The sequence below is a fragment of the Hippocampus zosterae genome, chromosome 10 (genome assembly GCF_025434085.1).
Source record: "Hippocampus zosterae strain Florida chromosome 10, ASM2543408v3, whole genome shotgun sequence".
NCBI classification, from domain to species: domain Eukaryota; kingdom Metazoa; phylum Chordata; class Actinopteri; order Syngnathiformes; family Syngnathidae; genus Hippocampus; species Hippocampus zosterae.
In genome coordinates, this window is record NC_067460.1 from 15,357,486 (window position 1) to 15,373,036 (window position 15,551).

General features: G+C 41.8%; 1 protein-coding gene across 1 annotated transcript in view; it reads right to left on the reverse strand.

Moving 5' to 3' along the window:
- The window catches only part of sik2b (salt-inducible kinase 2b), a 46,731-nt gene extending 35,296 nt beyond the window's left edge, over positions 1–11,435 (reverse strand). Inside the window, exons 1-3 of the mRNA XM_052079178.1 lie at positions 10,863–11,435; positions 4,652–4,768; positions 986–1,049 (exon numbers count right to left, since the gene is read on the reverse strand). Of these exons, the coding sequence (XP_051935138.1) occupies positions 986–1,049; positions 4,652–4,768; positions 10,863–11,000 (319 nt within the window). The 5' untranslated portion in view covers positions 11,001–11,435. The remainder of the gene's footprint in view (positions 1–985; positions 1,050–4,651; positions 4,769–10,862) is intronic.
- Between the last annotated feature and the right edge of the window lie 4,116 nt (positions 11,436–15,551).

Below are 15,551 nucleotides of genomic sequence, written 5' to 3' on the forward strand. Positions count from 1 at the left end.
AGCTGCTGATTGCTTTACAACATAAGCTGAGTTTGAAAATTAACGGAAGGGGGTGTGCTCCGAGTGACTTTCCGAAAGCAAACCGTTTTTGAGAATAGTGAACAAGTTTCGGTTGCTTTCAATGTTCATTCAAAAAGTGTACTAATAATGTTTCAAAGAATAAACCAAATTCAAAATTATTCAAATCTTTACTTAGCTTACTTAGCTGACATTCTAACAATGCACTACATCATTTTACTATTTTTTTTTTTTTTTTGAATAAATAAAAGGTAGCCCTTGACTCTTCATGTGACGACGTATTTTGAAGGACTGGCATAGAAACAAATACAAAAGAAAACAAATGATCACAAATATCACTCGCCATTATTGTGAGATTTTCTTTAATTAATAGAGGGGTTCCAACAATGATGTGCACGTGTACAAGTTACAACTGTCTGCCAAGTTTACGGCTTCATCTACGTTTAACTGTCCTGTCTTTTCCTTTAATGTTGCTTTAGTGCAAATATGTATAAATAATGGCTCAGTAAGGAAATGGTTAGTGTCTAAGTGTTTACGCTGTTACGCTCTGCAGGTGCAAAACCACTCGTCATGTAATCTCCAGCTGTGAAATCTTTCATTTAAATCAACTGAATGACATGCAGAAGTGTGCAGAAACATAAGCAGCCGGCAGGCAATTCTACACTACCATAAAGAGCAATAAATAAACACCAATAAATGCTGTGTGCATATTGCACAAGGCAACTGTGCGCAGCATATGACATTCACGTGATCAGGACATCGCTCTCAGATTTCATAATATGACGACTGCGATGAAGGTCCGGAAACAGTACGAGGAGTGGGAGGGCCCCGAGTCGCGTCCGGGCTAAAACGTTGATCCTTGTTTGTTTAAAACGCAACAGTGACGCAACAGGGAAGGTATGTGGTGAAACTGAGCTGGGAGGGACACAAAGGTTATGCTGACAATGCATTTGAAAAGATAACTCACCGAAGATCTCCCCATTCTTGGCATACTCCGTGACCAGGTAAAGCATGTTCTTGGTCTCCATCACCTAAATGGGGCAGAGGGCAGTATTGAATGGAAATAGAGGCGCGCACACACACACACACACACACACACACACACCAAAGACTTTACATACATGTTTTTTGATGGAAAGAAATGACCCCTGAATCAACGTATCCACCAGGAATGAAGAAAAACCATAAATGAGATGGACGGCTAGATATCTGAATGGGACTCGAAAAACCACTGCAGTGCTTGTTCTCAATGTGGTGCTGTGTGGGAGGAGACCCAATTTAGAAGCAGAAACATTCAGGAGATCAAACAGAATTAAATGTGGAGTGGGGAGGGTGAATCAGACACACTGAGCCAGACATTCACACTCGAAATCCCACTCTTTTTGTTGATGATCAATTTTCCATCTGTTACACTTACCAATTCATTGAGTGAGGAAATGTTTCTTGGAAGAGGTGGAGCATTGTTTCACAACTCATTTGAGTTTGAGCTCTTCTCTGGCTATTTAGAAGCTGGTTATGCGTCAAGCAAATGAACAGAGAATCAATTTCAATCAACTTTAATGGCAGCTTTTTGGCCATTATTCTGGATTGAAATGTCTGTCTCGTATTTGAGACTAACATTTAAGAGTATAAGTTGAGTCATGTCAACGTTACTGATTACACTCTCAGAGCAGGTTGGTGCTATAATAATGGCAATTGGAAAATCTAAAAGCCGTTTCTTTTTATTCGACATCTACTTGAACAGGAAATGGCTCCAAATTTTAAATTTGCAAAGTTATTTTTGAAAGAAGGCCATATCTGATCAAAGTAAACAACATGATCTCCTTTATTCAGTCCGATGCCACTCTCCGTACTTTTTCTGAGAATAGAAAAATATGATTCATTCATTGTCATTGTCTCCTGAGGCCCATAAATGTCAATAATAATAAATGGGGGAAACGGGAAAATGTGCTACTTTTGTAGAAACTGAGGCCTTTCCTTTCAGTCTGCAGACGGCCACTGCAGTACATTAAAAGTGGTCTTGCACAGCAAGAGACTAACGGTAATCTTCTGGTTTTAACGTACAAATGGTGACACTGAGCCTCCCAAACACCACATAGCGCCAGCTGTAGGATATTAGCTGTCCCTGCCGTAAACAGACTCCTTTGTTATGACGACATGCTATGCAGGGAAATAACTCTTCGCCCATAACGTGTCATGCCGTAAGATGCAGTCAGGACAAGTGATTCATAGTATTCATAGTTAAAATGCCACACACCGCAAAACGATGTGGCCCTTTGTGTCAAGCGTGTTACTCGGCCGTCCTCCAATTGTGATCTAAGAACCGAGACCTATTACTGGAATGCTAAGATAAAAATGATCAGAATTTGCGATCATTCTTGTTCAGTGCCGAGTCGGGATGATGGCTAGGACATAATTTGGTTTGACAAGACCAGACAAGTGGTGCATAATAAAAACGCTTGACTACCTATAGCCCACACTGCTGACTGCAACTATTTATTTGTATTTTTTATTTTATCCATTCGAATGTGGTTACATGAATTTTTGATTTTCAGGCCGATAGAAAACACAAGCACTCACTATGTAGTCCCAGTTTCACTTTTGATTGATGGACAGTGGTCACAAAGCTACTTTCCATTTGGTGTACAGGATAACAAATTGAGTTTACCCCTGTAACATGTGACAATCGAGAGTGGGGAGCTTAGTGCGGGTGTCTATTTGCCTGTTTTTACTGTGTCGGGCGTCCCATTGGGCCACAGGGCCATCGATAGTTTCGAGACTGGAGAAGAAATCACTAATTGACCCGAACTGATGGGTTGGATATGCCTTCGGAAAGAATGACACACACCAAAATAACACGGCAGAAAGCTGGAACATCGCCATATGGTTGTGGAAGGATAATGAACACTTGTCTACTTTGTTGAAACAAAGGAGGACCCTGAGCCTTACGTAATTTCATCAATATTGCCAGCATTTTGATGTTATTGTGTTCAACCGGGAAATTTAGTGCATTGTCGTCAAGGAACTATGCCAAACAAATGCAACAGTCATGGGACTTGAACGTAAGCACGTCCAATCCAAGAGTTCAAAACGCAAGATTTGTCTCCTTTTCAGAGGTGAAGGGTGTCCTGAGAGCACTGCACATTGCAAACCCTGCGGAACATCGGTTGATGAATTTAATCAGTTTGAAATGAATCCCTTCAGTGACTCCGTTCGCAAACCCAAATGTTCCCAGTGAAATGAACGGAAGTGTAATTAATCCATTTTGGCCTCACAATGTTCCCAGTGAAATGAACAGAAGTGTAATTAATGCATTTTGGCCTCAGAACAAAGTTATATTTACCTTAATTGTATTGTTGTGCGATTAAAAATTAACGACCGCATGGACAACATGCAGAAATAACGCATTGTTTGTATATTTTGTAATGTCTTTCAAGGGTATTTAATGTCTGCACTCCAAAAGCAAAGTACTTGCGGCACAAAGACAGCTTCCCGGTACAGTATTTCTGGGAGAATTCCAAGCACATCTCATCACAATGTCAAAGACAATACGTTGTGTATTTCCCATATTGACGCTCCTCGTAACTCCAATTGTTTGCTGAAATACTGTCCCAGAATGTTCTCATTGTACTGTTTGTCATCTGCTTTGCAGTGCAGCACTTTTGGAAGCTTGGCTCACCACAAACATCACAAAATGTGCAAAAAAATATTCTCCAAACCGATGCAGATCATTACAGCGCTGGGGGAAGGGCGGCGTTAGCAAAGCCAAATTAAAAACAAAGACTGATGTTGCAAGGAGCTGAAAGCGCTGACATGACTCGATAATTGCAGTTAAAGACTGCAATCTAATGCTAATTAGAAATTGGGCTATTTCTGGCTACCGTTTGTGAGGAAATAACCAATACTTCCTCCTTTCAAAAATCCTCCAGACTCAGTTCAGGATTGGTCAGTTCTCATGCAAAGGAAATGTGCCATGCTGCAGAATGCACAGACACATGCTGCTGACGCGTTTGCTTCTTGAGATCTTGTAGCAGACTTCACTTTGTCTGATAGGTTCTATTGACGTGATTCCTTGATTCATCAAATGTGGTGCGAGGGTGTTGCCTGTGAAATTTAACTCAGCTTTCCCAGAAGTGTCGTTAGTCACAATTACTTTGTGATTTCACAAGTTGGAGCAATTACTTTTTCACGTAGGCACAGGTTGTTTGGGATTTTTTTATTTATTTTGTACCTTCATAAATGAAATTGGCATTTAAAAACTGCATTTTGTATTTCCTTGGGTAGTCTCAGTGTGATACTAAAACTGGTTTGATGAACTGAAACCCTTGGAAGTGATAAATATGCGAAGAACACAGAAATCGGCAGGGGGACAAATACTATTTAGAAAGATTTGTTTTAATTAATGGCTTCAAAGTTTTCGGTCAGATCAAGTCCTTATTAAGCACAATAGAAATCTCAAAACAACATTCCAAAAAAGGTATAGTTGAGAAACGACCATCCAAAAAAGCCAACATCCAAGCCCTGGCAAAAATGATCAAATCATTGCTCCAAGAAGATCGAGAGCATTCATGAAAAGGCGATATCCCCTTAAATGTTTCCAAGAGTTGAGTTGATTTATTGAGGAGCAACTTACTTGGTAGAGCTTGATGATATGCGGGTGGTCCAGCATTTTCATGATTTGAACTTCTCTGTAGATCTTCTCAAGATTGACCGCATCCAGCTGGGTCTTGTCAATGATTTTAATGGCCACCTGTGAAGTGGACACACAAGTTAATCATGGGGAATCAACAGTCAATATGGCATTTTATTTCCATTTGTGAATTATAGCACTGACGTGTCGCTGAGACTAGGTTTTTTTTTTTTTTACACCTACTGTTCACTTACACCACTTGATGGTTTTATACATTTTGACTGTTCACTCTGTTTTCACATTTCATCTGAAGCTTCGTTGTACTAGATATTATTTAATCCGTAAGGAAATTATTCTATGTAGTTACTTTTTGGCACATTAAGAGTTTTTGTTGTTGCGTTTTGGGGTTTTGTAGAGAATTGAAAATTTGATATCCCAAACTGCTAAATTTGCTGAGTAGAGGCTCAAAGCCCAGTGATTTGATTTTACATTGTGACAAGTGTTAAGGTTGGATAATTTTCTTTCCTCCGGACACATCTTACAGTAGCGAAGGTCATTTAGATTTAAAAAAAAAAAAAAAGATTTCTGCAGCCATGAATATTTTGCAGTGGACTGTGATACCAATAATTTTTTTAACCAGACACATTTGAGGTAATCCTCCTTGTCTGTTCTGTCAACCGACTCCATGTTGATTTCAGTGGCACTTTAATTGTTTCTCTGATTTTCTTTCTGCCAAGTTTCGGGATCTTAAAAAAAAAAATCAATATTGGTCGGGGCCTCCTTATCGGCAAAGTTCTAAATGGCTGTGAGGCAAGTTTCATGAGTAAACAACGGTATAGCCCAGTTCCCCTCACAGCAATTCATTGCGTACAAAGCGAAAAAAAAACGCCACTGTTTTGAGAAAACACACAAGTCATTGTGTTACTGTGCACGTGCCCGGACAGCACAAAGACTGTGTTTGTCAAAGGAAAATTATCACAGTGATAACAATACTAATTAATTCAGACTAAGTTAGTCCATGGCAGACAAGGAGACGAGTATTACACATGTCGCCGCCGCACAATGTTTAAATAAAAGGTCATCCATTAAAAACACCACTCCCTCTTTTTTAATGGCATTTCATTGGTGTGTATGTTTGAAGACACAAAACACAGAAGAGAAGTTACAATATTTAGACGAGAATATTCGCCAGTGTTTCGCCCCACTCAATATAACATAATCACAGGTCAACTGTGCTTGTGCTTAGAATATTAATAGTTGAAATGCAGTGTTCGATACATCCATCTGGAATACAGGGGTGCTGGAGTCTATCCCAGCAGGCATCGGGCAGTCGGCGGGGGACACCCTGAACCGGTTGCCAGCCAATCGCAGGACATACAAAAGACTCACACTCACACCTAGGGACAATTTTGAGTGTTTTATCAGCCTGGCATGCATGTTTTTTGGAATGTGGGAGGAAACCGGAGTACCCGGAGGAAACCCACGCAGACCCGAGGAGAACAAGCAAACTCCACACAGGGAAGCCGGAGCTGGAATTGAAGTGGTACCTCTCCACTGTAAGGTCGACGCGCTAACCACTAGACCACCGGGCCATCCATGCAGTGTTCCATATATTATTTTTATGTAGAAAATTGGGAGTGTGTGATGAACCATCTTTTGATTACTGATGATTACTGACTCCATTTGTTTTAACCGAAATGTTCTTTTCTCAATCATGTTGATGACGTCACAATCAAAAAACACATTGTACTGCACGTGTTAGTTCAGTGATTCATTTTGCCATCTCACTATAGCTAAAACAAATGGGTTATAGCGCTTCTTCTCAGTAATATAGCAATTTTTCAAGGTTTGCCGGGTCAGATGGATGGTGCAACGGAAATGCAACTTCCACTAGAGTAATGTGATGTCAAAGTACTGTCAGATTTCAAAGTGCTTTGCAACGCGTTATCACTCCAGTGAACAAAGTCAATCGTCTACATGGCTAAACAGTAATAATTCGACACATTTATAACTGTTCTGCTTGCTTAGTTTGAAACTCAGAGAGGACTTTGATACCGACTGCTAGCTTACAGTACTGTAGTGGAGAAATGACCATTTTGGTTTCTTGGAATTATGACATCTAAGAGCAGCACCAGTATCACTGAAGGGTGATAACTGAAGCGGGGCTTGAAAGAATCAAATCAAATAAAGTTGCACATGTTCACTTGAGGAAAAGGCATTCAACTCACATAAAAAGTTAAGTTGGAAAAAATTAAATATCGAGAAAAGGTTGGGAAATGCAAAGGTCAGAGGTAAGATGACTTACTCCTGAGGGGACTGACTCGGGGACCACAGACAGCAAATTCATTGCATGTGAAGGGACAAAAAGTAGGTTATACACACACACACACACACACACACACACACACACACACACACACACACACACACACGGACGCACACCTGGCCAACCTCTCTTCATTGGCTCTTGCAAATACTGTGTTGCATCGACCCTTTTACAATCCTCAGTTCAGACGAGGTCAGCTGCAGTGGCCTTGTGAGCCAGCCAGTCGCGAGTGACCTGAAGCATTTGGCTACCACAGCAGAAAAGGCTGTGAAAGTGGCAGGTGTGTCATTTGTGTGGCATGTATGTACACTGCGATTACTGCTTCATAGTTACAAATTACCTGGCTAGACTATCGCTGTATCGCTTCACTTGAGCAACCAGGTGAACGAGAACAGCCTTATGAAGCGCTGTCCAACAATGTCGGTCATTAAATACACCAAGATTGTCGCCTTAGTAATCGTGGTACGATACAAACAGTGGAAAGGCCCCAGTGATCAAAGATCAAGCTTTTTTTTCCGCAAGTCTCATGGCCTATTTTGTCTTTGGCTAGAAGCTGGGTCTGTGTGGTACCATGCACGAAAGGCTCTCTTGCAAGATGACGACATGAACTCAGCTCTCTGTCCCCTCCTTGTGCTGCTTTGTCTGAGAGTGTGCAGTGTTTCTCATGTCAAATCCAGCAATGTCAGTGAACTGCGTGCAGGCGTACGTGCATCCCAGAACCCATCCCTAAAACGGATCGTTCCAGTGTATCCTTCTCTTCAGTACCGAGGCCACAAGAAACCACTAAATCACGTCATTATTTGGCTTGCATAACAGGACTACCGACCCATGAAGCTCGCCCCAGATATTGCTGTGTTTACACCATACACAGGATCTTTGCTTGGTTGCTAGCTGAGCTGTGCGGGTCATAATCACAGAACGTACAGATGCATGGTACATGGTGACAGTTCGTGGGTCATCAATTAAAGATATACAGGTACAGGGTACATGGTGGGTAACTACCCAAAAAAGTAGAACAGGACCAGTAATGGTACATAGTCGCGCGTAGGGTGTTTGCAGGCCGCATGGGAAAACTGTGTTGCTCATAAGCTATGTGAAATTGCCTGGGTCGTAACTCCTCCACAAGCCTGAGATTAAAATATTGGTGCCCATCATGAGTGGATCGTAACTGTGAGCTGAATAATACAGGGTTGCACTCTGTGTTTATGTGTGTGTGTCAAGGCGGGGAGGATCAGAACCAAAACAAGTGTGGCATTAAATAGCACGACAGTGGTTCCTACAGCAAGTACAAGTGTATGTGGCACGGCAGAGAACAGAAAGTTCAGGTACTGTACTTGCAAAATATTCTCCTTTCATGGATAGTAGCACAGCTTTAACTCAGGCACGGTGGCATTCGTGAATGAGGAAAGGACAGCAAGGCAAGGCAAGGCAATGGTTCGCACTTCTATCGCTGCCTTGTGAAGAGAAACTAGTTGTTCTCTAAAAAGTCATGCGCATGCCACAGCCGATGCTGCTGTTGAGGTCACCACACATCCAAGTGTTGCATCTGAGCACAGTTGTGGTGATGATATCCTACTTTGCTGGGTTTTGTGTACAATTCAAACATAGATAAAAACCAGATGTATTATGGCATTGTGAGCAGGACCAGTGAGTTTGGAAAAAAAAAAAAACATCATCACTGATCCGTTCACAGGATGAAGCAGTATGTCTATTCAAATAACTCATTTATTTACCATACAGGCTTGCATACTGTTTACTGAGCATCAACAAACATATTTAAGCATCTTTGCCATGCCCAAAGGAAAGAAAGGAGAAAAAAAGGAATGCCATTTAAATACAAAATATTTGCTGAGAAACGAATTTTTAATAACCGTGTAACTGCTGTCACAAGATAGTATAAAAAATGACAGTTAAATACTTTAGCTGGAATCTATTAAAAATGATTTAAATAAAGAATTAAAATTGTGAATTTATGAGTCGTGACGTATGCACAGCAGAATGTGAATTCAGGTGAGCTACCGACATTGGAAGCAGTCTTAAACTGCATTGTATTTCATATGTCTTGGTGCAACCATTAACTGACAATTGATTAGCTTATCAACCTAATTGATTATTATTTTGATAGCTGATTAATCTTTTGGATACCTTTTTTAAGTGCAACAATTTCCAACTGCAAGAAATTTCAGCTTCTCAACAGTAAATATTATCTGATTGACATAGTCCACAATGGATCGATCGCAGGAGGTTGGTTGATCGAAAAGTAGATCTTTGGTCAAAAAACGGTTGGGCATCCCTGTTCTATCCAGATGCACTGCAGGGAAAAAAATGTGATCATCAAGCCTCATTGTGTATTTGTAGGCAAATTAGCTATTTTGATAGTAGGCTAATATAGATACAGACGGCTTAGATAAGGCTTTTAATTTTTTGCGCCTCCAGACATTTTGGGGGTTTTTTTGGTCCAATATGGCTCTTTTGGGTTGCCGACCCCTGCCCTAGACGAACGTGACTGACAGTATTATTGAAAAGCTTCTCCCAGGGTGTCCATTTGGAGCTACAGGAATGACTCATTATTTTCTTTTGAAAGCGTAGTATTTCAGACTGTTTAAAACTTTCCTGTTGCACTTATTTTGATCGTTCAATCTTTAAAATAAGACAAGCTATCTCAAGTGAAATGATTTCATCTGCTGCTTTTTCTTTTAATTGTCATTTAATCTGCCACTAAAGATAAGCAGTTTGTTTTTCATTTTGTCCCTTTACTGCACCAAGCATGCAACGAACTGTGATCCTAAAACCTGGGTCATTTTTGACATACCCTTTGGTATGCTCATCAAAATCAAGAGGTCATTTGTACATGGTTTTACAGTTTAGAGTAGGGGTGTCATTTTTATAGGACTATGAAACCATATAAACATTTACATATAAACAACAAATTGATGTGTGACAAGTGTTGAAGTCAGAAGTCTTGGAAAATTGTTCATTTTACTATTCACTAATATATTTTACGAACTGTAAAAAAATGGAATTGAAAAGAAAAACCGATCGCAATATCTACCCATTTATCTATTTTTTGAAGAAAATCTCAGTCATTATTCATGACAGATGACAATTTGGAATTTGATACGGTGTTCAGCAAGAAAAATGGAAGATGACACACATAATTTACTTTCATGGGGCACAAAAAATTATGTGACAAGGTTTCTTGAGTGTGACAATAGTGGGCTAGAACAAGTTATGTGATGAATGAGTTGTTTTTTTTCATTTAGATTCTATTTTTATTGACATTGAACGTTTAGCATGTGTACCTGAAAGTGCTGTTCATTATGTCATGATACGGTAATTGAGGAATCCTATATCATGTGTCACGAATATTACGAGCATTTTGTCTCGTCAATAGGAGCTGAAGGAATCGATAAGTTAACATTTGTGTTTGATAATTTTCATCATATTATCTTGAGTTTCACGTACTCAAGCTTGACATGTCCACTCTGCCTTCGAAAAATGTCAATCGCTGCAAAAAAAGTCGTAAATAAAAGAAACCTTTACTGTATATTTTAAAAAGTATCCGGACATCTTGATCATAATGTTGCCAATTGAATGTCAACCACGCAACCAAGCATGTTTACACTTTGTTTCCCAGCAGCGCTCGCCTCATTGCTCTTACCGGCAGTTGAGCGTGCCAAGCGGGGTTAAGCGTGCACGCTGTCAGCCTTCCGCCAACCGGGGGTCGAACAAACACTTCACCGAATCTACTTTCTGTTTCTGTGTCCACATTGTCAGCGCCACATGCACTGCTGAATGGCAGTGGCTAAAAGTTATGGAACTCGGGTCTCCAAGTCATCAGTAGCCCAAGTTAGCTTCCAAGCTAACGACTTCGCACTTTTTACTCACCTCCGTCTTGGTTATGCGATGTCGGGCCAGTTTGACGACGGCGAAGTTGCCCTTTCCTAAAGTGCGCTCGATGTCGTAGAAGCCCACACGGACTGGACCCCGGAGCAGCGGTTTCTGGACGCTGTCAGCCATGACCATGCTGTTCTCGACGGGACTGTCTCGGCGGCGGACGACGAGGAGGTAACAAAAACCACACAAGCAGGGACACACGCTTCTTGGACTGGTAGGGAGGGGTGTGGGGGGGGGGGTCTCACACGGGCTTCCTTGAGCTGATCAAAAAGCCAAACTAACCACCAGTCGCCGCCGCCGCCTCCATTCGAAGCGTATCCATTAAAAAAATAGACTTTACTGGATTGTCGGCGTCTTCTTTCAAAGCGGCGGCGACATGAGGAGGTCCATTTTCTTTCTCCGTCTCTCTTTTTTGGGGGGCGTGGGTGGATTGGGGGCAAACCTTGTATGCCACCTTCCTGTGGCCACAATGGTCCTCTAATGTTTCAGCTCTCAGTTCCCTCTATCAGGCAGCGCACACGAGTTGCCTCGCAAAGAGGCATCATGTTCTCCGCCTGACGTGCATTGACGTCAAAGCTATGGGGGTATTTGTACAGGGGGCGGGGCAACAGCGCCGCTCCACACTTCGGTGCCAATTGGTTGCCACGACAACCAGACCCACCTCTTACGTCAACCGGTAAAATTTCGTGTGTGTCTGTGTGTGTGCGTGTGTGTCTGTGTGCGCGCGCGTGTGTGTCTGTGTGGTGGGGGCGGGGGGCCTCACACGCAAAAGGTAACTTTTCTTTTGTGCAGCCTTGGTCCATGCCGGTGCTTCGTAAGCTTTTGCTAGGCGCCAAAGGGTTAATGATCATGTTCAGACTTCAGCGAGACCTTCGTCTGCTTTGTTGTCACGTGCATGAAAAAGTTCTGTGCAACATGTACTGTACAAACTTTGTGTACATTGTGTGGTCTTTGAATTTTCTAATGTACTGTAATGTTTCTTCTGGTGTACGTGTAGTTCTAATGTATTCCAGATAATTATGACGCACAGCAAACTATTCTCCCAAAATATGCAATTTATCTCTCTCTCTCTCTTTCTCTCTTTTTCTTTCTCTCTCTCTCTCTCTCTCTGTCGTATATGTCATGGACTACACTAATCCACATGAGAAACGAAATGATTTGTCAGCCCAAACAGTCCTGGTCAGCTACGTTACAGCGTCACTTGCAGGCAAATCATCGCAATTGCAACAATGTCTCCTGTTTTTCCATACCCCGATCCTCATTTATTCAATCTTTGTTTATCCAGGTAAGGCAGTTGAGAACGGATTATTATTAAAGAGTCAACAGGCAACAAAGTAAAACAAAATCAAAAATAAAAGAAAATACAAACTGTACAGTGGCATGTAGCTACATCATAGAACATGGTGAACAGGCTCAAAACAGGGGCAGTGGTCACACATTATTTCTGACACTACTATTTTCAAATGATGACTTCTGCAACATTTCCACTTCTGCAACATTCAAAGAAAATAACAATGGCCCGTTTCTGGTGATCTATTATTTTTAATAAACAGGTCATATGGTCCGTGGAAGCTTCCCGTCGGTGGCCCCTGCTTAAGGTCAGAGGTAAATCATGCTTGGAGGACCAACTTGTCTTTCATTCATTCATTCACGATAGCGTACATTCTCATCAGGGTTTGGGTGCACCAGAGCCTATCCCAGCTGATGTCAACTTCAGTGAACATTACATGACTGTTTAAGAAGGCAACTGGTGAAGAAAAAAATCACACTGTATTAAGGAGTTTAGCAGTTACTTGCATTTGGCTCATGAGCAGGGTGTGCCCCGCGACTCATCTCACCCAAAGGCCGCTGGGATAGGTCACCTGCGACTATATGAGGGAGGATGAGCACAATAGAAAATTGATGTTAAGTTTATATGGTTGAACAAATGTTTATTATTAAGAGATGTTATTGTTGGTAATAAAAATAGGAAAGAAAACTGTAACCAACCTTCATGTCATGTTTGTATAGCACACACCTACACCAGCAGTTGTCTCCCACTGAGCCGGTGGCCTGTAGACAAGCAGATTTGTGCTCCGAAGGCTCCTGCTGTCACGCATGGACTTCCTGAATGTAAGAGTTCCAGATGTGCTTTTGGCATTTCCTGTCCACCGTTCTCCAAGAACATACTCAGCTTCTCCTTGACTGGGTTCGTTGCAGTTTTCCATGACACACGGCACAACCAAACAGCACTCATCCAGTCACGTACATCAGAGTTCATTGCACACGTTTATGTGACAGTCGCACTGGTGAGTGAACCCATGACACGTTTAAAACTTCCTTAAGTCTGTTCAGTGTCACGCAAGTTTATCGTACTGTCAAATAGAATTCGGGAAAGACCACATCTTAGAGCTTTGCAGCGGTCACTTATGGTCTCTCATCAGTGTTTATACATGTGCTGTCCTGTTCCTTGACATCGAGAGTTCAAACAGGAAGCCTTACACTGAGCTGACGTCACTGTTCAGGTTAAAGAGGAAGAAGGCCAGATTCGTCTTGCTGATTTGTTTTATTAGATGAATACAACCTTCCATGAAAACATGCTGAACCAAATATAGAATAAGTGCATTTGCAGGCAAGCTGACAAGGCGGAATATTTGGGTTAATCACTGCCACTTTGAAATCAGAACTGTAATTACATAACTCGACAGAAATGATGGATAAAAGGGAACAATGTAAACCACTGGAAGCGAAATAAATAAAATAAAAACAGCTGTTATTGCATAACCTTCCTCGCTCATTCCAGACATTATTGCTCCTTGGATCGGGGTTTATGCATGCAGACGGTGTTGGAGGGATTCATTTGGATTTCACAGTGGTATCTTGACTCAGTGGGTAGACCTACTTTTGAGTTTTTCGAGATACACGCCGTTGCTTGGACAATTTTTCTTTTTTGACATGACTCAAGTTACAAGTGAGTGTCAAGCTCCCCACAGAAAAAGAAGGAGCAATTAAGCGGGAACCTTTTGAGAGGAACCTCAGTTCACTAACAAATCGGTTCACAAGCAGTTTTTCCATCCATACATCCTCAATCCGCTTTATCCTCACAAGGGTCGTGGGGGTGCTGGAGCTTATCCCAGCTGTCTTCGGGCAGTAGGCAGGGGACACCCTGAACCGGTTGCCAGCCAATCGCAGAGCACACAGAGATGAACAACCATCTATGCTCACACACACAACCAGGGACAATTTAGAGTGTTCCATGAACCTGCCATGCATGTTTTTGGAATGTGGGAGGAAACCGGAGTGCCTGGAGAAAATCCACGCGGGGATGTGGAGAACATGCAAACTCCACAGAAGGAGGCCCAAGCCGGAATCCAACACAAGCAGTTTTTGGGGGATCATTTTTGCTCGGGTTGCGAACTATACTTCCTGGCATCCATGCGGAATACTGTGCTGTCACACAGTGTAAACATCTGTGCTCTGTATATTCGCCCCCATTATGGCTCCCAGGAAAGTGAACCGTACAAGTGATGAAGAAACTCTGGAAAGTGTGCGCAGCATCCGCTGATCTCTCGGTTGTTAGGGGGCCCTCCGCAGTCCTCAATGCAGGAGCTCACGCGCAGGGAAGAGAGAGTGAGCTCGAGGAGAGTTACAAGGCTATCTCAAGGCTACCGCATTTCAAGACATAACATTAATGGTCTTCTGGCTGTGTGACTTTCAGCTTAATTATACTTCATAAAACTAGTTCATTTTTTAAAAATGTTTTTTTTGTTGTTGCTGTGTTTGTTTTTATATTTTACAATACTGGTTTCTCTGTTAGAAACGTAATGAAAATTGCAGTGTTTTTTTGGGGGGTGGGCGGGGGCGTGGGAGACTGAAACAGCTACTGTATATGGCATTTCCATTCATATCAAAAGGCGATGTTGATTTGAGATATGAGTGATTTGAGTTACAAGTGGTGCCATGGAGCGAATTGAACTTGTAATGCACCACTGTATTTTAATCAAATGTATGGCAGCCACAGAGTTGAGGGTCACAGAAGACTGAGGCTTATCCTATCACCTGATTCTAATTCTATCAAACTGTCCTTAGACAAAATACTGCCAAGAAGACCTTAAACCTGCTTTTGTGGACCTTAGCAGATATAATACCATTTCAATGGCCGTAGTTAGCATGGTAGCATCACAAGTATGCACGCAATTATACCAAAATAAATTACATGTCTAACAATTGTTTCCTCATTAGTCATAATACATTTGAATTAATACATTATAGGAACAGAAGTATTGGCTTTTAGACCAACAGGAATTGTGACCTGAAAAAAATATGGTTACCTGTCATGGATTCCGTAAAGCAAACATTTTACACTGGCGGGATCGTATGTTTCGCAGTGTGAGAGTGTCTTGCTTCAGTTCTGTCTCTGTGCTGCCTCCAATTCGGAAAGGTGCTGGCATTTACAGGCTGTGTGAAATAGGAGTGTGTCCATTTATCCAGAAAAATTGGTTTGCGAGGTCACTGATGATGGTTGGCCTGGTTCACAATCCGTTTCACCCAAGAGGTGGTTGATATCACCTCAAGTTATGCTGGAATGGAATTTGTTTTTGGACCTGGCTTTTTGCATTACAGCTATGGTGGTCTGGGAAAAAATAAGCCTCCTCAGTATAGTTCCACAAATTGGAAGCACATGTTTGTCTTGAATGTCTT